General features: G+C 43.0%; 1 protein-coding gene across 7 annotated transcripts in view; it reads right to left on the bottom strand.

The window, feature by feature from the left end:
- LOC137658826 (beta-glucuronidase-like) overlaps positions 1–19,595 on the bottom strand; it is a 145,297-nt gene that overhangs the window by 72,954 nt on the left and 52,748 nt on the right. For all 7 annotated transcript variants that reach the window (XM_068393900.1, XM_068393901.1, XM_068393894.1 and 4 more), the window contains exons 7-10: positions 12,643–12,851; positions 12,393–12,536; positions 11,797–11,969; positions 10,610–10,753 (exon numbers count right to left, since the gene is read on the bottom strand). In XM_068393900.1, coding sequence (XP_068250001.1) covers positions 10,610–10,753; positions 11,797–11,969; positions 12,393–12,536; positions 12,643–12,851 — 670 coding nt within the window. The remainder of the gene's footprint in view (positions 1–10,609; positions 10,754–11,796; positions 11,970–12,392; positions 12,537–12,642; positions 12,852–19,595) is intronic.

The raw sequence follows: 19,595 nt of genomic DNA, 5'->3' as shown, positions 1-19,595 counted from the left end.
CGTAACACTGTCACAGAGAGGGGTAGTCACACTTAAAGGGGGAGCAGAAGCCACTAGCACAAGGTTCAGGGTGAAGAACGAATAAAGGGGTGATTGGGTCAATGAAGATGCACAAGGAATCTTACCTTGGCACGAAACCACTGCAAACATTGCAGGGCACACTGACCACACCTTTCATCACTGGCATCACCAAGGGAGACACTGACACTGGGGATCCTATCTGAAAGACCTAAACTTTCCTAAGTCACACTTGTCGTCAGAAATAGCACAAACAAAAACCCTCTAATAAAGTGCGCCTAACACCGAGGGAACCTCATATGCCACCAGCCCCTGAAAACCCTCCGACTTAGGTCAAAGACCTCCTTGCTCCTGATGTATACTTCCTGGGGATCAAGCTCTCTAAGCATAAGCCTGACACAGCAAAGGAGACCATGACCTATGCTTGGCATACAGGGATGATTACAAACAAAGATGCCCCTTGCAAGAGCACAGAGAAAGTGTGGACCTACAGTTGTTTTAATAAAATACCGGACGTAAGGTCAATCCTCCCGCAATCGAGTGTCTTCCCTAACATTGTAATACTCAACAGCCAGCATTTGCATCCAGAAGGAGAAAGAAAACTAAAAAGTCAATTAAGGTTGCATTTGTACATCTGTACTCAATGCAGCCCAAAACATAAGTGAAGAAACTGACAGGTAAGGGGTTGGGGCAACTAACCATAGCTCAACTGCTCATTAAAACGATTCAACAGCTGTCCAGCTCACACTGAAACCATTTTCTTTACATAAAGGACTAGAGTTTGTGTCTGGCAATAAAAGCTCAATATGATATACATTATCAATTATTCTGCATAAGGGTTGCTCATGTTCACATAGTTCAGAAGCAGGAATGGACATTATGTGATCTGAATTCCTATCGAGTACTGTTCTTCTATCTTAGACTGATTGTTTTTGGAGTCTTATTAGCCAAACCATTCATAATAGAAGATACTGAACTAAATTGAGAAATCAAAATTTGAAGTTTTGAAGTCAATTCTATAATGTACAGTATCGCTAATAAGATCAACTGTTGGTAAATTAATACCACTAGGGCCTTTATTTGAATAAGTTAGTCTAAAACGTTATTTTCCTTAGTAAAATAAATTTTTGAATATACTTACCCGATGATCATGTAGCTGTCAACTCTGTTGCCCGACAGAAAAATCTAAGGTCGGGATACGCCAGCGATCGCTATACAGGTGGGGGTGTACACAACAGCGCCATCTGTCGAGTAGGTACTCAGGTACTTCTTGTCAACAAGAACTCAATTTTCTCCTCGGTCCACTGGTTCTCTATGGGGAGGAAGGGAGGGTCCTTAAATTCATGATCATCGGGTAAGTATATTCAAAAATTTATTTTACTAAGGAAAATAACATTTTTCAATATTAATCTTACCCGATGATCATGTAGCTGATTCACACCCAGGGGGGTGGGTGGAGACCAGCAAACATGTTAACTTTAGAAGCTAAGTATCCCGTATTTCATTTTAGCAGTTATTCAAAATAACAAACATAAAATAAATAAGTACCTGGTAAGGAAGTCGACTTGAACCATTACTCTGCCTTTTTAAGTACGTCTTCCTTACTGAGCCTAGCGATCCTCTTAGGATGCTGAGCGACTCCTAGGTGCTGAAGTATGAAGGGCTGCAACCCATACTAAAGGACCTCATCACAACCTCTAATCTAGGCGCTTCTCAAGAAAGAATTTGACCACCCGCCAAATCAACCAGGATGCGGAAGGCTTCTTAGCCTTCCGTACAACCCAAAAAACAACAATAAAAAGCATTTCAAGAGAAAGATTAAAACAGGTTATGGGATTATGGGAATGTAGTGGTTGAGCCCTCACCTACTACTGCACTCGCTGCTACGAATGGTCCCAGGGTGTAGCAGTTCTCGTAAAGAGACTGGACATCTTTGAGGTAAAATGATGCGAACACTGACTTGCTTCTCCAATAGGTTGCATCCATAACACTCTGCAGAGAACGGTTCTGTTTGAAGGCCACTGAAGTAGCGACAGCCCTAACTTCATGTGTCCTTACCTTCAGCAAAGCAAGGTCTTCTTCCTTCAGATGAGAATGGGCCTCTCTAATCAAAAGCCTGATGTAATAAGAAACTGCGTTCTTAGACATCGGTAAAGCAGGTTTCTTGATAGAACACCATAAAGCTTCTGATTGTCCTCGTAATGGCTTTGTACGTCTTAAATAGTACTTAAGAGCTCTTACTGGGCAAAGTACTCTCTCTAGTTCGTTCCCCACCAAGTTGGACAGGCTTGGGATCTCGAACAACTTGGGCCAAGGACGAGAAGGAAGCTCGTTATTAGCTAAAAAACCAAGCTGCAAGGAACATGTAGCCGTTTCAGATGTAAAACCTATGTTCCTGCTGAAGGCGTGAATCTCACTGACTCTTTTAGCTGTTGCTAAGCAAACGAGGAAAAGAGTCTTTAATGTGAGATCCTTAAAAGAGGCTGATTGAAGCGGTTCGAACCTTGCTGACATCAGGAACCTTAAAACCACGTCTAGGTTCCAGCCTGGTGTGGTCAACCGACGCTCCTTTGAGGTCTCAAAAGACTTAAGGAGGTCCTGTAGATCTTTGTTGGTGGAAAGATCTAAGCCTCTGTGGCGGAAGACCGCTGCCAACATGCTTCTGTAACCTTTGATCGTAGGAGCTGATAGGGATCTTACATTCCTTAGATGTAAAAGGAAGTCAGCTATCTGCGTTACAGAGGTACTGGTTGAGGAAACTGCATTCGCCTTGCACCAGCTTCGGAAGACTACCCATTTAGACTGATAGACTTTGAGAGTGGATGTCCTCCTTGCTCTGGCAATCGCTCTGGCTGCCTCCTTCGAAAAGCCTCTAGCTCTTGAGAGTCTTTCGATAGTCTGAAGGCAGTCAGACGAAGAGCGTGGAGGCTTGGGTGTACCTTCTTTACGTGCGGCTGACGCAGAAGGTCCACTCTTAGAGGAAGAGTCCTGGGAACGTCCACTAGCCATTGCAGTACCTCGGTGAACCATTCTCTCGCGGGCCAGAGGGGAGCAACTAACGTCAACCGTGTCCCTTCGTGAGAGGCGAACTTCTGTAGTACCCTGTTGACAATCTTGAACGGAGGGAACGCATACAGGTCTAGATGGGACCAATCCAGAAGAAAGGCATCCACGTGAACTGCTGCTGGGTCTGGAATCGGAGAACAATACATCGGGAGCCTCTTGGTCATCGAGGTAGCGAATAGATCTATGGTGGGCTGACCCCACAGGGCCCATAGTCTGCTGCAAACATTCTTGTGAAGGGTCCACTCTGTGGGGATGACCTGACCCTTCCGGCTGAGGCGATCTGCCATGACATTCATGTCGCCCTGAATGAACCTCGTTACCAGCGAAATCTTTCGATCTTTTGACCAAATGAGGAGGTCCCTTGCGATCTCGAACAACTTCCTCGAATGAGTCCCTCCTTGCTTGGAGATGTACGCCAAGGCTGTGGTGTTGTCGGAGTTCACCTCCACCACCTTGCTTAGATGGAGGGACTTGAAGTTTATCAAGGCCAGATGAACTGCCAAAAGCTCCTTGCAGTTGATGTGAAGTGTTCTTTGCTCCTGATTCCACGTGCCCGAGCATTCCTGTCCGTCCAGTGTCGCACCCCAGCCCGTGTCCGATGCGTCCGAGAAGAGACGGTGGTCGGGGGTCTGAACAGCCAATGGTAGACCTTCCTTGAGAAGAATGCTGTTCTTCCACCACGTCAGTGTAGACCTCATCTCTTCGGAAATAGGCACTGAGACCGCCTCTAGCGTCATGTCCTTTCTCCAGTGAGCAGCTAGATGATACTGAAGGGGGCGGAGGTGGAGTCTCCCTAACTCGATGAACTGGGCCAGCGATGAAAGTGTCCCTGTTAGACTCATCCACTGCCTGACTGAACATCGGTTCCTTCTCAGCATGCTCTGGATGCATTCTAGGGCTTGACTGATCCTGGGGGCCGACGGAAAAGCCCGAAAAGCTCGACTCTGAATCTCCATACCTAGATAGACAATGGTTTGGGATGGGACGAGTTGGGACTTCTCTATATTGACCAGGAGACCCAATTCTTTGGTCAGATCCATAGTCCATCTGAGATTCTCCAGACAGCGACGACTTGACGAAGCTCTTAAAAGCCAGTCGTCCAAATATAGGAGGCTCTGATGTCTGCCAAGTGAAGGAATTTGGCAATATTCCTCATCAGTTTGGTAAACACAAGAGGTGCCGTGCTTAGGCCAAAGCACAGGGCTTGGAACTGGTACACGACCTTTCCAAAGACGAACCTTAGGAAAGGTTGGGAGTCTGGATGGACGGGGACATGAAAGTACGCGTCTTTCAGGTCTAACGAGACCATCCAGTCTTCCTTCCTGACCGCTGCTAGGACCGACTTCGTCGTCTCCATTGTGAACGTCTGCTTGGTGACAAAAGCATTGAGAGCACTGCCGTCCAGCACCGGTCTCCAACCTCCTGTCTTCTTCGCTACCAGGAAGAGACGGTTGTAGAAGCCCGGGGATTGATGGTCCCGGACTATGACTACCGCTCCCTTTTGTAGCAAGAGCGACACCTCTTGTTGCAACGCTAGCCTCTTGTCCTTCTCCTTGTAGTTGGGAGAGAGGTTGATGGGAGACGTTGCTAGAGGGGGACTGCGGCAGAACGGAATCCTGTACCCCTCCCTTAGCAACTTCACAGACTGAGCGTCTGCACCTCTGTTCTCCCAAGCTTGCCAGAAGATCTTGAGCCTGGCTCCCACTGCTGTCTGGAGAGGTAGGCAGTCAGATTCTGCCTTTTGAGGACTTGGAACCCTTCTTCGATTTGCCACGATGACTGTCGGTACGGGTACCTCCTCTGCTGGAGGTTCTGCCACGAAAGGGCGGGATGAACCTAGACGCTGGTGTGTCCATCCTAGGTCTAGGCACGGAAGGTAAAGCTTTGGCCTTACGTGCGGAGGACGCCACCAGGTCATGGGTATCCTTCTGGATCAACGAGGCAGCCATCCCCTTGATCAGCTCTTCCGGAAAGAGACACTTGGAAAGCGGAGCAAACAACAACTCCGACTTCTGGCAAGGAGTGATCCCAGCCGACAAGAAGGAGCAAAGATGTTCTCTCTTCTTAAGCACTCCCGACACGTACGAAGCCGCAAGCTCACCAGACCCATCCCGAATGGCTTTGTCCATGCTAGACATGATAAGCATGGCAGAGTCCTTATCCGAAGGGGAAGTCTTTCTGCTTAACGCTCCCAAACACCAATCGAGGAAGTTGAAGATCTCAAAAGCACGAAAGACTCCCTTCAACAGATGATCCATGTCAGAAAAGGACCAGCAAATCTTAGATCGTCTCATAGCCAGCCTGCGGGGAGAGTCAACCAGACTTGAGAAGTCGCCCTGGGCAGAGGCAGGAACTCCCAAGCCGGGTTCCTCTCCCGTGGCATACCAGACGCTAGATTTGGAAGCAAGCTTGGTAGGCGGAAAGATGAAAGCAGTCTTTCCCAGCTGCTTCTTGGACTGCAACCACTCTCCCATAACCCTCAAAGCTCTCTTGGATGAGCGTGCGAGTACAAGTTTGGTGAAGGCAGGAGCTGCTGACTGCATGCCTAAAGCAAACTCGGAGGGAGGAGAGCGAGGGGTTGCAGACACAAACTGTTCCGGATACAAATCCCTGAACAGGGCAAGGACTTTCCTAAAGTCTAAGGAGGGAGGCGTAGACTTGGGTTCTTCTAAGTCGGAGTGCGGATCGTCCAAATGCGCAGCTTCGTCATCAGATACTCCATCATCCGAAAGCTGAGGAGGAAGTGGCAAAGGTGGAGCAGAAAGCTGAACGGCTGAATCCGGCAGCACGGGTGCATGCGTAGCTGCTGCGGATCCAACATCATGCCGCTGCTGGTCAGTCTGCGAGCTGGCAACAACAAAAGCGGAGTGCTGGTGCGTGGGAGGGACTGCCGTGGGTTGCGGAGCATGCCGCATGGGTTGCGGAGCATGCCGCATTGCATCAAAACACGGCAGCTCGACAGCACCTTCCCACTGCTGATGCGGTAGCTCACGCATGTCAACGGAGGGTGCAGCATGAACATGCGTCTGGCAGGGTCGACTGCGCATCGGTGGTGGAGCTCTCACAGGTGGAGTGTGGGAGCAGGCAGCCGCAGTATCTGCTGAGCGCACAACCGTGGCAGGTTGTAGGTTAACTGGTGCAGTGTCAACCTTCTCAGCACGATACTCCTGCATGAAGGAAGCAAGCTGAGACTGCATAGTCTGCAGCATGGACCACTTAGGATCTACCGTGGTTGGTGCGGCAACAGACGGAGTAGTTGCCTGCTGCGGAACCACTCTACCTCTCTTGGGAGGTGTGCAGTCTTCGGAAGACTGCGGCGAGTCCGAACTGACCCAGTGGCTACACCTGGGCCGTTGGACTCGCTCGGAAGGGACCTTACGCTTGAGAGGTCGTGAGACCTTGGTCCAACGTTTCTTCCTCGAAACTTCTTCCACAGACGAGGAATGATAGGGCTCATTCGTCTGTTTGTGGATGGGACGATCTCTGACAGATACGTCCGCAACCACTGAGGGTACATCCGTACGCTGATCAAGGCCTGCCGAACCCTTTGGTCCTTCGACATTGCTTCTCCCCTGGGCTTGGGAGCTTGCAAGAGGTCCCGGACTGGGAGGACGACTGGCACGAACAGATGTACCCTCATGCGCAACACTGACACTGACACTTTTCACTTCACTTGCACTCACTACACTTCCCACTGCACTTTGCGCTTTCAACTCTTTGACATCTGCCAAAAGTTGATTCCGGTCATTAGCTAATGACTCCACTCTGTCACCAAGAGCCTGAATGGCACGCATCATGTCCGCCATGGAGGGTTGAGCACTAGTAGCAGGGTCGGGAGTCACCACTACAGGGGAAGGAGTAGGTTGAGGGGCATGGGGAGAGGAAAAATCAAAAGAGCGAGAAGAACTCCTCCTGATCCTATCCTTCTCTAGCCTACGTGCATTCTTTAGGAATTCGTTAAAATCGAATTCCGAAAGCCCAGCGCATTCCTCACATCGATCTTCCAATTGACAGGATTTACCCCTACAATTGGAACAAACGGTGTGAGGATCTATGGAGGCCTTCGGAAGACACCTAGAACAAGCCCTAACGCTACACTGCCTGTACTTAGGGACTTGAGAATGGTCAGACATCTTGAATTCTAGAAATAGTCAAGGGGGAATTCCAAAATCTAGCAAAGTTCATTAACAATTAATCCAAATCTAATCAAAAAGCTTGATAAGCTAATGATAAAGGTTCCTGAATAGCGAAGGCTAAAATCTAGAGCGAATACATCACCAAAATCGTGAAAAACAACTCCAGAAACAACAGCGTATCCAAGTAGGTCTTGCCGGTGGCACGACAGAGGAAAAATTGAGTTCTTGTTGACAAGAAGTACCTGAGTACCTACTCGACAGATGGCGCTGTTGTGTACACCCCCACCTGTATAGCGATCGCTGGCGTATCCCGACCTTAGATTTTTCTGTCGGGCAACAGAGTTGACAGCTACATGATCATCGGGTAAGATTAATATTGAAAAGTCTACTATAACATATGTTACCCTGGAGCACCAGTAACAAACTCATTAACACCTAATAATACTGTACATTATTTGAAGAAACAGGAACAGCGGATTTCAGGAAAATGGAGAACTTTTCTATAACTGTAACTCAAGTCTATCGATCTCTTTCCTAACTTCTGACTCTTCACCCTCTGTTTGAACTCTACTTTCTACTCGAATATCAACATTCATTAGCGTAATTTGACCTGCACTTTCCCGGGATTTATTATCTTCTTTTCTCTCCCACTTTAAATCTTTATCAAAAACCCTAGTTGAAACTAACTTGACCTACTGGATCATAAGTTTCTATGGATGATCTATATATTTCCAGCATCTACACTTCATATTACAGTACATTGTTGGCTTCTGTTTGATAACCTAAGTAAATGGGACTCTTTATCTGATAGCAGTCCATTCACAGAACATTTACAATTTAAAGTTATTCTAAAACCAGAAAATAGACCTTAATTGCAATCTATAAACTAACTGCTATTCTCCACTCGGCTCATTAGAAAATAATAACCAATGTAGTCGTGCTGCTGTGATAGGATAATGCTGCCTGTATATTGCGATGAATGTTTATTAAGATTTACACTTCTAATATTGTTTCACAGGTGGCATTGAGGGGCTAAGAACATACTAAGGGTAGAAAATATAGAAAAGGGAAATTTATTATAATGTCAGGAAATTATTCTATCGAAAGGGAAAGCACTACGAACACCAGGTAAGTCATTGAAATTATATAATTTGACACAATGTATATAAATAGATGCTTGCAAATGTAAGCACCAAACCACTTCAACATTCTTAACTATCATAAGATGTTTCAAATGTGATAAGGGTTTTTTAATCGGTTATAATACGAATCAAAGGGGATTATTCTATTCTTTTCATTAAACTCACCTTCACACACTATTTGATATAAAATAATTCCAAATGCAGTATAACTCTTATTTAACGTACATACATACATACATATACCAAGGCACTTCCCCCAATTATGGGGGGTAGCCGACATCATCAAATGAAACAAAAACAAAAAAGGGGATCTCTACTCTCTACGTTCCTCCCAGCCTAACAAGGGAATCAACCAAGTTCAGCTGGTACTGCTAGGGTGCCACAGCCCACCCTCCCCCGTTATCCACCACAGATGAAGCTTCATAATGCTGAATCCCCTACTGCTGCTACTTCCGCGGTCATCTAAGGCACCGGAGGAAGCAGCAGGGCCTACCGGAACTGCGTCACAATCGCTCGCCATTCATTCCTATTTCTAGCACGCTCTCTTGCCTCTCTCACATCTATCCCTCTATCACACAGAGTTTCCTTCACACCATCCATCCACCCAAACCTTGGCCTTCCTCTTGTACTTCTCCCATCAACTCTTGCATTCATCACCTTCTTTAGCAGACAGCCATTTTCCATTCTCTCAACATGGCCAAACCACCTCAACACATTCATATCCACTCTAGCCGCTAACTCATTTCTTACACCCGTTCTCTCCCTCACCACTTCGTTCCTAACCCTATCTACTCGAGATACACCAGCCATACTCCTTAGACACTTCATCTCAAACACATTCAATTTCTGTCTCTCCATCACTTTCATTCCCCACAACTCCGATCCATACATCACAGTTGGTACAATCACTTTCTCATATAGAATTCTCTTTACATTCATGCCCAACCCTCTATTTTTTACTACTCCCTTAACTGCCCCCAACACTTTGCAACCTTCATTCACTCTCTGACGTACATCTGCTTCCACTCCACCATTTGCTGCAACAACAGACCCCAAGTACTTAAACTGATCCACCTCCTCAAGTAACTCTCCATTCAACATGACATTCAACCTTGCACCACCTTCCCTTCTCGTACATCTCATAACCTTACTCTTACCCACATTAACTCTCAACTTCCTTCTCACACACACTCTTCCAAATTCTGTCACTAATCGGCCAAGCTTCTCTTCTGTGTCTGCAACTAGTACAGTATCATCAGCAAACAACAACTGATTTACCTCCCATTCATGGTCATTCTCGTCTAGTAGTTTTAATCCTCGTCCAAGCACTCGAGCATTCACCTCTCTCACCACTCCATCAACATACAAGTTAAACAACCACGGCGACATCACACATCCCTGTCTCAGCCCCACTCTCACCGGAAACCAATCACTCACTTCATTTCCTATCCTAACACATGTTTTACTACCTTTGTAGAAACTTTTCACTGCCTGCAACAACCTTCCACCAACTCCATATAACCTCATCACATTCCACATTGCCTCCCTATCAACTCTATCATACGCTTTCTCCAGATCCATAATCGCAACATACACCTCCTTACCTTTTGCTAAATATTTCTCGCATATCTGCCTTACTGTAAAAATCTGATTCATACAACCCCTACCTCTTCTAAAACCACCCTGTACTTCTAAGATTGCATTCTCTGTTTTATCCTTGATCCTATTAATCATTACTCTACCATACACTTTTCCAACTACGCTTAACAAACTAATACCTCTTGAATAACAACACTCATGCACATCTCCTTTACCCTTATATAGTGGTACAATACATGCACAAACCAAATCTACTGGTACCATTGACAACACAAAACACATATTAAACAATCTCACCAACCATTCAAGTACAGTCACACCGGCTTCCTTCAACATCTCAGCTCTCACATCATCCATACCAGACGCTTTTCCTACTCTCGCTTCATCTAAAACTCTAATCACTTCATCTATTGTAATCTCTCTCTCATTCTCATCTCCCATCACTGGCACCTCAACACCTGCAACAGCAATTATATCTGCCTCCCTATTATCCTCAACAATCAGTAAACTTTCAAAATATTCCGCCCATCTTATTTAACGTATCTCTTTTAAAAGCCCTAAAAAGGGTTTTAAAGGAAAAAGTTTTCCTCATGAATAAGCTTCAATATATCACTATACCATGCGCTTCATCTTAATGTTGACACTTACCTGAAATAATCCTTTGCAGCAGGTTCATTTGAAACTGGCTCATTACCAACACTCCATAATATGACAGATGGACGGTTCTTATCCCTTCGGACAAGTTCCTTCATTACTGTTATGTGATTATTCATCAACTCTTCCCCGAATCCACTGTAAAAATATATATATATAGTCTACGTATAGTGTACTGAATACAATACTATTGTATATAAGCAGAAAAATCTCCATTACTCTACCTGTATACGAAATTCATGATTTGATGAAATATCTCAAACTATTAATAAAAAAATGAACTTCACATGCTATACACAAAATAGTTTGACAGTTTCTTGAAATCTTGCATCTAAATTATTCTAGTGGACATAAAAACAGCCATCAATATTCATAACATTATGGTTTCAGTACAAGTAAAAAACACTTAAGTTTCTAAGACATTAACACAAGAGGCTAGCCAGAAATTTTCAATGAAAGTACAGCCTTTATTAAAGCAGACAATATAAGCAGGTTCCAAGGCAGATTTTAAAATTTGGTATAAGAGAACAGAAATGGGGTTGAAACTAAAAAATACAATTGTGTGTTATTATTATTACTAGCTAAGCTATATCCATAGCTGAAAAAACGCGATGCTAAAAGCCCAAGGGCTTCAACAGGGAATAACCCAGTGAGGAAAGAAAATAAGTTAACATAGAATAGTGTGACGGAGTGTAACCTCAGGCAAGAGAACTTTAACCCAAAATAGTGGAAGACTTAACGTTAACTTCCTAGTCCTCAAAGAATACAGTATGCCCAACTTCAATAAAAAGCCATAATCTACACTTGGTAATAGGGATATTACCAAACAATTATGTCCGTAAGTCAAAGAGTGAGTGGATCTATTGCTGGTTATCCATAACCAACACAGTGTCCAACCTACACTAGCATTCCCGGTTTCATTCCATTATGAAAACAAAGCCAATAATGATCAATCTAACTAAAAATTAAGAAAAAAATTAAAAAAGCCTTGGAAAGGAAGCTAAAGTATGACCATACTTCTTATGGCCCCAAAGACAAAAGTGAATTTTTTTGCCTGCGTTCACCACCTGTCATTAACTACCTCGTTAACAATTTTTTATGGCCACTCCATTTCCATTGGAACCAATTCTCTATTTCAAAGGATGAAAAGTTGGCATACATGTAAGAATATGTATACGTACGTGAGTCCTACTGCTGGACTTTCATCTACTATCATGATGCCCTCTTGGTCAGCCATATCCATGATCTCTTCAGCATAGGGGTAATGGGATGTTCGGAAGCTGTTAGCTCCAAGCCACTTCAGTAAACTGAAATCTTTTACAATCAAGGGATAATCCACACCTTTACCCCTTATCTGAAAATGAAAACACAAATTCAAATTCTAAATTCCAAGAACTACGGTAATCTACTTTTTCTTCTAAGAATGCTGAATCTATAGTAGTCATAAAATATTTCACTAAAAAACACATAAGCCATGAATTACGTTAAATAGAAATACAGCATAGTACAGTCTTAGCTTTGGATATGTATAAATCAACTGGTGAAATTATGCCCAAATTGGCAACATTTTGAAACTTACACAATATTAAATTTTCAAAATCTATTTATTTCATAAATTTAAATTTTAACACTAAAGCAAACCCTTCATGTCAGCCCTACGAGAGTCACATGCCTATACTACGTAATCTATTTAAGCTACCAACAGTAGGTTAATCATAACAACTGTAAATCCGAGTGTTGAATTACTATGAAGTACATTCACATCTTTACAACTTACATCAGCATCTTCATGTCTTCCACATCCACGTAAATACGCAGGAACACCATTAATGGTCAGAGTTGTCGAGTTCCATCCAACCACACGAATTCCCACCTTCTGGGGATACAAGTCTAGGTTGCCTTCTTCGTCAGATACAGCCACCTGTTTAATATTACAGAAAATATGAAACAATTTTAATAAATTCATCAATAAACAAATAAAAACACGTCAAAAGTTAAGAGCTAATCTCAAAAAGGAAGAGACTTACTATCATGGTGTACTGGTATCCAGGGTTTTCATCCATAAGGTACGGCCACCAAAGAGTTGCATTTTCAACTTTAATGGAGCCAACACACCCCATAGCACTCTTGACATGTGCACCATTTTTATCAAGAAGTTTGATAGAGCACCCTGCAGCCTTTACTTTGCTTGAATACCCATCAAGTGACTCATATGTTATGTTATAACTGATAATTCCTGTAAAATAAAAATACGTAATCAATAACAATTCCCATAAATAAATATATAGTAATTACTTGCTGTAGAATATTTTGTTTATGACAAATTTGGAAGTAATTTGTATTTTTCCCAACGATGCAAACCTGGAGCTATTTATAGGGTTATTACTTTCAGCGAAGCTGAAAGACGAGCCATAAGACTTTTAGTGAGGGTTAACCACCCCACCCGCTAGTAACGCTCTATACCTGTGTTGAGAATCCACTTTGCTTGCAGGTAGGATTTCTAGGAGGATAGGTACTGGCAGGCCAATCTGTATAAATAGCTCCAGGTTTGTATCGTTAGGAAAAATACAAATTACTTTAAAATTTGTTATTTGTTCCGACAATAAAATACAAACCCTCTGCTATTTATAAGGATGAAATAACTCTTAGGAGGGTGGAAGTCTGCAGCAACTGGCTCGGGATTCTCTCTATACGCGTTTTGCACGTAACCGGATAGGAACCCTTACACCTCACTAAACACTGCTACACATAGCCAGCGGCCTACGCAAGCTGTCTGCTTGTGATGCTAGCAATGTGACGGGTCTGTCTAGGTAAGAGTTCTTCCAAGTCGTAGGAGTCTTCCGAGGGTACCATAGACGTTACCCAATCCCCTCTCGCCAGGGGTATTAGGGACGCAACAAGTATTTCTATGCAGTCAAACCTCTAGCTACGAAAGAATCGGATTACGAAATTTTCACTTTACGAAAGGAGATGCAAAGAATTTTACGACTCGGATCACGAAAAAATTTTCAGACAACGAAAAGTGCTATGGAGTGGGAGCCCGACCGCATCCGAGACGGTTTTTAAAATTCGCGCGCCGTCAGCCCATATACTCGCTACCATCCTCTTGCATTCCCATTGGTTATCTCCCTACTCGGATACTAGTTACCACCATGAGATTCTGCTCTCCTATTGGTCGGCATCTACTGTACTATATCCCATCGTGCATCTACGCATCGGCGTTCCTATGTCTTCTCGTTCCGGCAACGGTATCATACGTATTGACTTAGTGTTTGTGATTTTCGCTTTTGTAACAATTTTACAGTACGTACTGTTATTGTGTGTGATACTTACAATACATCATTAGCCATGAGTCCCAAGAAAGTCGCTAATGTCAAGAGAAAGAAGAGGATGATGTTTTCCATGGAGATGAAGATGGAAATAATCAAGAAATACGAGGCTGGCATGTGGTTTAGTGTGCTCAGGAAAATTTTAAGAAGCAGGCAGAAACAAGCTTCTTAGGACGAATATTTTGGTACGAGGCCTTTGGTAGAAGCAGACAAGGCGCCAGCTAAGGAACGAAAGAAAAGTGGCAGTGATGAAGAAAATACGTGGTGTAATTAAATTTAGAAAATAGAAAACGTAAAGTAAAAAAAAATAGAAAAAGGAAAAAAAAAAAGAAATTCTATTTTAAGTTTATCGTACAGTTAAGTGTTAATATTTCCTGCTATTTGTAGATGCGTTTCCTAAAATTAAGTGTTAGTGTTTTCTGTCATTTATAAATCTGTTTTGTAAAGTTAAGTGTTTACGTTTCCTGCCACTTGTAAGTAAATGTTTTCCGCCGTTTTCATCCTCCTCCACGGCCCCGCACTTCGCTCTCGGACATCACCTCACTCCAAAGGTAAGGTTCCACATTTTTGTTACCTTATTTTTACTGTTTGCTCTAATTAAACACTTCTTTTTTAGATTATCAATGTTGATTTATAATTAAATTATCAAAATACAGTACTTTTCATATATTTAGTACTGTTTATTGGTGCATATCCTTTTTATAATCATTTAATGTGGTGTTTTTCTAGGGTCTGGAACGAATTAGGCTATTTACAAGTAAAAGGCGACTCGCTACACGAAAAAATCACTTAACAAAAGCCCTTATGGAACCAATTAATTTTGTGTTGCAAGGCATCACAGTACTAGGTTACACAAGGAAAATGGTTTACCTGCAAATAGGTGAGGTCAGCTTTTGCAGAGGACCCTGGGTGCCGATTCCAAAAGAGAGGGGAAGATGAAAGAAAGAAAGAGCCAGTCATTCTTAACCATTCATCCCAGACTAATCCCGGGTAACCTTTGCCCTCAACCCTCTGCTACCTGTCCATCAAGGACCTTGAGGTATTTTACATTTGCTGCGCAGCCACCACAGGACCAATGAAGAATGTCTCCATGTTCCTGTGGGTCATGTCTTGCAGGTAGTGGGCAGTGAAGGTCGTCTGACGCTTCCACACACCCGCTCGCAATATCTGCGTCACAGAGTAGCTTCTCTTGAACACTAGGGATGTTGCAATGCAACTAACGTTATGAGCTGTAGGTTGTCGTGTTGGAGGAGGGTCGGGATTCAGTGGTAGGTCAATGACCTTGCGAATCCAGGCTGAAATGGTGTTCTTCGTGACCCTCCTCTTGACCTTCCCTGTGCTGACAAAGAGTGCCAACACTTGTGGGCAAACTGGTAATGTTCTTTTGAGGCAACACCTCAAACTCCTTACTGAACACTTACAGTTGATCTGGATCATCGGTTAAAGTACAGTATGAAGACTACCAATCCGGTAGGGCCCGAATCTAGGATCCGCTACTCCCAGATTTTGAGTCTCAGCTATAAACTCAGGGACGAAGTTAAGAATTACCTTCCCCCTCCCCTTGAATGGGCATTGTCATGGGAAAGAACATGCTGTTCACTAACTCTATTGGCTGAAGCCAAGGCGAGTAGGAACACCATTTTCAAGTAAAGTGGCGATTAGTTGTCTGGCATAATGGTTCGTAAGGGGCACCCTTCAGAGACTGAAGGACATGACCACGGAGGAGATCGTACTTCCGACTAGGGGCAGGTAAGCTCATAGCTTCGTACGAGGAGAGAAAATTCCAACGAAGAAGAAATATCAACTCCTTTCAGCTTAGAGGCAAGGCTCAAGGCTGAGCGGTAGCCTTTTACTACCGAAACCTAGAGGAGCATTTCCTCACAAAGGTATACAAGGAACTCTGCTATTGTTAGAATAGAGGCATGGAGGGGAGTGATACCCCTTCCATGACACCAACCACTGAAGACAGTCCACTAAGCCTGGTAGACTGAGGCTGAAGATTTTCTAAGGTATCTAGCCATCCTTTTTGCAACTTATTGCAAAAATTCTCTCTGAGTGAGGAGGTGCTGGATAGTCTCCACGTGTGCAGTCGTAGAAAAGCTACGGCTTTGTGGAAGATGTTCGTGTGTGGCTGTTTGAGTAGATCGTGTCGTGGAAGAGTTTTATCGGAAGCAGTCAAGAGCTGCAGAAGGTCCAGGAACCACTCTGCATGATACTATAGCAGAGCTATGAGAGTCATAGATAGGTTGTTGGATACTCTAGTCTTGTTGAGTACTTTTCTCCTCAGATGGAAATGGGGAAAAGCATAGACATTGATGTCATCCCACCATTGCTGGAATGCATCTTGCCAGAGAGCCTTGGGATCCAGGACTGGGGAGCAATAAAGCTGGGGACATCGCGAACAAGTCCACAGTCGGGGAACCCCACAAAGTCCGGACTTTGTTAGCTACTAGATGATTTAAAGACCACTCGCAGCCCACTATCTGAGACATTCTGTTCAAATTGTCCGCGAGCATATTCCTTTTGCCCGGAATGAAGCGGGCCAATAGGGACACCGAGTTGCCTTCAGTCCATTTCAGTATCCCTACCACTAGATGGCATAAGGACTGCAAAAAGGTACCGCCTTGCTTGTTTATGTAAGTCACTACTGTGGTGTTGTCACTCATCAACACCCATCAGCAACTGCTGGAAGGCTAGGAAGGCTGCCCTTATCTCCAAGAGATTTATGTGCTGATACCTTTCGGACTCGGACCAGAGGTCGGAGGCTGTGTGTTGCAGCATGTGGGCCCCCAACCTTCTTTTGATGCATCTGAAAAGAGCATCAATTCTTGGGGAAGAACGAAAAGGTTGACACCACTGCGGAGGTTTTCATCTGACACCTTTAGTCCTATGGGGACAAGGATGTCCACGGGAATCGTTGGTCTGTTCCAACTGGACTTCAGCCGCCACTGGAGAGATCGAATCCTAAGGCGGCCTTTGGGCACTAGACAGTTCAGGGATGATAGGTGATCTATGAGACAAAACTATTGCTATGCTGGCAGTTCTTCTCGTTTGAGGAAGGGTCTTGCTACCTTCCTCAGTCTCGGTACCCTGTTGTCTGATGGAAAGACTTTCTGTTGATTGGTGTCAAAGAACATACCTAGGTACTGTATACCAGTATTATTATTGTTATTATTATTATTATTATTACTAGCCAAGCTACAACCCTAGTTGGAAAAACAAGATGCTATAAGCCCAAGGGCTCCAACAGGGAAAAATAGCCCAGTGAGGAAAGGAAATAAGGAAATAAATAAATGATGAGAATAAATTAACAATATATCATTCTAGAAACAATAACAGCGTCAAAACAGATATGTCCTATACATAGATACATATACCAAGGCACTTCCCCCAATTTTGGGGGGTAGCCGACATCAACAAATGAAACAAAACAAAAAAGGGGACCTCTACTCTCTACGTTCCTCCAGCCTAACAAGGGACTCAACAGAGTTCAGCTGGTACTGCTAGGGTGACACAGCCCATCCTCCCACATTATCCACCACAGATGAAGCTTCATACTGCTGAATCCCCTGCTGCTGCTACCTCCGCGGTCATCTAAGGCGTCACAATCGCTCGCCATTCATTCCTATTTCTAGTACGCTCTCTTGTCTCTCTCACATCTATCCTCCTATCACCCAGAGCTTTCTTCACTCCATCCATCCACCCAAACCTTGGCCTTCCTCTTGTACTTCTCCCATCTACTCTTGCATTCATCACCTTCTTTAGCAGACAGCCATTTTCCATTCTCTCAACATGGCCAAACCACCTCAACACATTCATATCCACTCTAGCTGCTAACTCATTTCTTACACCCGTTCTCACTTTCACCACTTCGTTCCTAACCCTATCTACTCGAGATACACAAGCCATACTCCTTAGACACTTCATCTCTAACACATTCAATTTCTGTCTCTCCGTCACTTTCATTCCCCACAACTCCGATCCATACATCACAGTTGGTACAATCACTTTCTCATATAGAACTCTTTTTACATTCATGCCAAACCCTCTATTTTTAACTACTCCCTAAACTGCCCCCAACACTTTGCAACCTTTATTCACCCAAGATATGAGGCCTATCAACCCAAATATACACATTTAAAGCCCAACTACAAAGAATGCATCTATAATGCCAGGGGATGGTGCAGATATGGGGATAATAGCAGGTATACACACAAAAATAAATATGAAGGCAAAAGAGCAAATATAATAGAAAAGTTGGATTTTTTAATGGCGGAATTCCGGGAAAGGAAGAAAAGAACATCATATCAGAACAGGAAGGAAGCATGGGAGAATCCATATTATTACCAATAATAAATAATGGGGATGAAACACAATCTATAATAGTGATGAATGCACAGGGTTTAGTCACGAGTAACTCTAAAGGGAAAATAGAGTTCTTAGAAGAACTAACCCAAATTGAAAAAATAGATATATTAAATATAAGTGAAACATGGTATTCCCAAGAGACTGGCAGTGATAACCAGATAAAGGGTTTCCAAACTTATAGATCAGACAGAAAAAATAGGAATCAAGGGGGAACCGCAATATATGGAAGAGACATAAATCAAGGTAAAGTCTGTGAAAAATACAGCAACACAGAATGTGAACTGATTGCAGTAGAATTTGAATTTGAAAAACTAGTGAATATTGTAGTTTACAGACTCCCGAATACTAAGGAGTTTGACATAATAGAAAAAATAGATGATATATGTAGAAACCATAAAGAATGGAATATACTCCTATCCGGAGATTTTAACTTTCCTTTCGTGGATTGGAAAGAACGGATAGAAGAAAGTGGTTGTATGTATACATATAAAAAAGAGAGTAATAGTAGCGCAGAAGATAAGAGGCAATTTGAAAAGCTTCAAGATATGCTATTAGAACATAATATGCAACAAATAAACCACATTCCAACAAGAAAGGAAAATGTCCTAGATCTAGTATTTGTGAATGAGGTGAATTATGTTAAAGAAATAATAGTATATAACATGGGAATTTCAGACCACAATGTCATAGAATTGATAGTCCATTCCAAAGCAAGTGATCGCAGAACTAATAAAAGCACAAAACTTTGGGAAGGATATGGAAAATATAATTTTTACGGTAAGAATATAAAATGGTCAGAAATAAATGAAGAACTGAATAAAGAATGGAAAAAATGTATTTGTAAGTGATAATATATAGGTAAATATGGACAAACTGTACAAAATACTGGAGAAAATTGTTGAAAAATATGTACCGAAAAAAAACAATAAACAAAAGACGTGCATACCAAGAGACAGAAGGATCTTATTTCAGAAAATTAGAAAGTGGAAGAAAAATCTTGCAAAAGAAAAAGAATGTGTGGAAAACGATGGAAATAAAATGTAAAATAGAAAATGCCGGACAAAAGATTATACAGTCAAAAGAAAATGAAAAAAGGGACTTAGAAGAGAGGACACTTCAAAATATAAAAAGAAACCCCAAAGTACTCTACTCCTATGCAAAAAAGACGAATAAAGGGAGATTAGAAATAGGCCCTCTAAGAATTGAAGGACGGCTAACGAATGAAAAAAAGGAAATATGCAACATATTAGCAGAAAAATATAAGAGTGAGTTCACGCCAAGAA

This window comes from Palaemon carinicauda, chromosome 19, assembly GCF_036898095.1.
Source record: "Palaemon carinicauda isolate YSFRI2023 chromosome 19, ASM3689809v2, whole genome shotgun sequence".
NCBI classification, from domain to species: Eukaryota; Metazoa; Arthropoda; class Malacostraca; order Decapoda; family Palaemonidae; genus Palaemon; species Palaemon carinicauda.
This window is presented reverse-complemented; position numbering and strand designations above follow the sequence as displayed.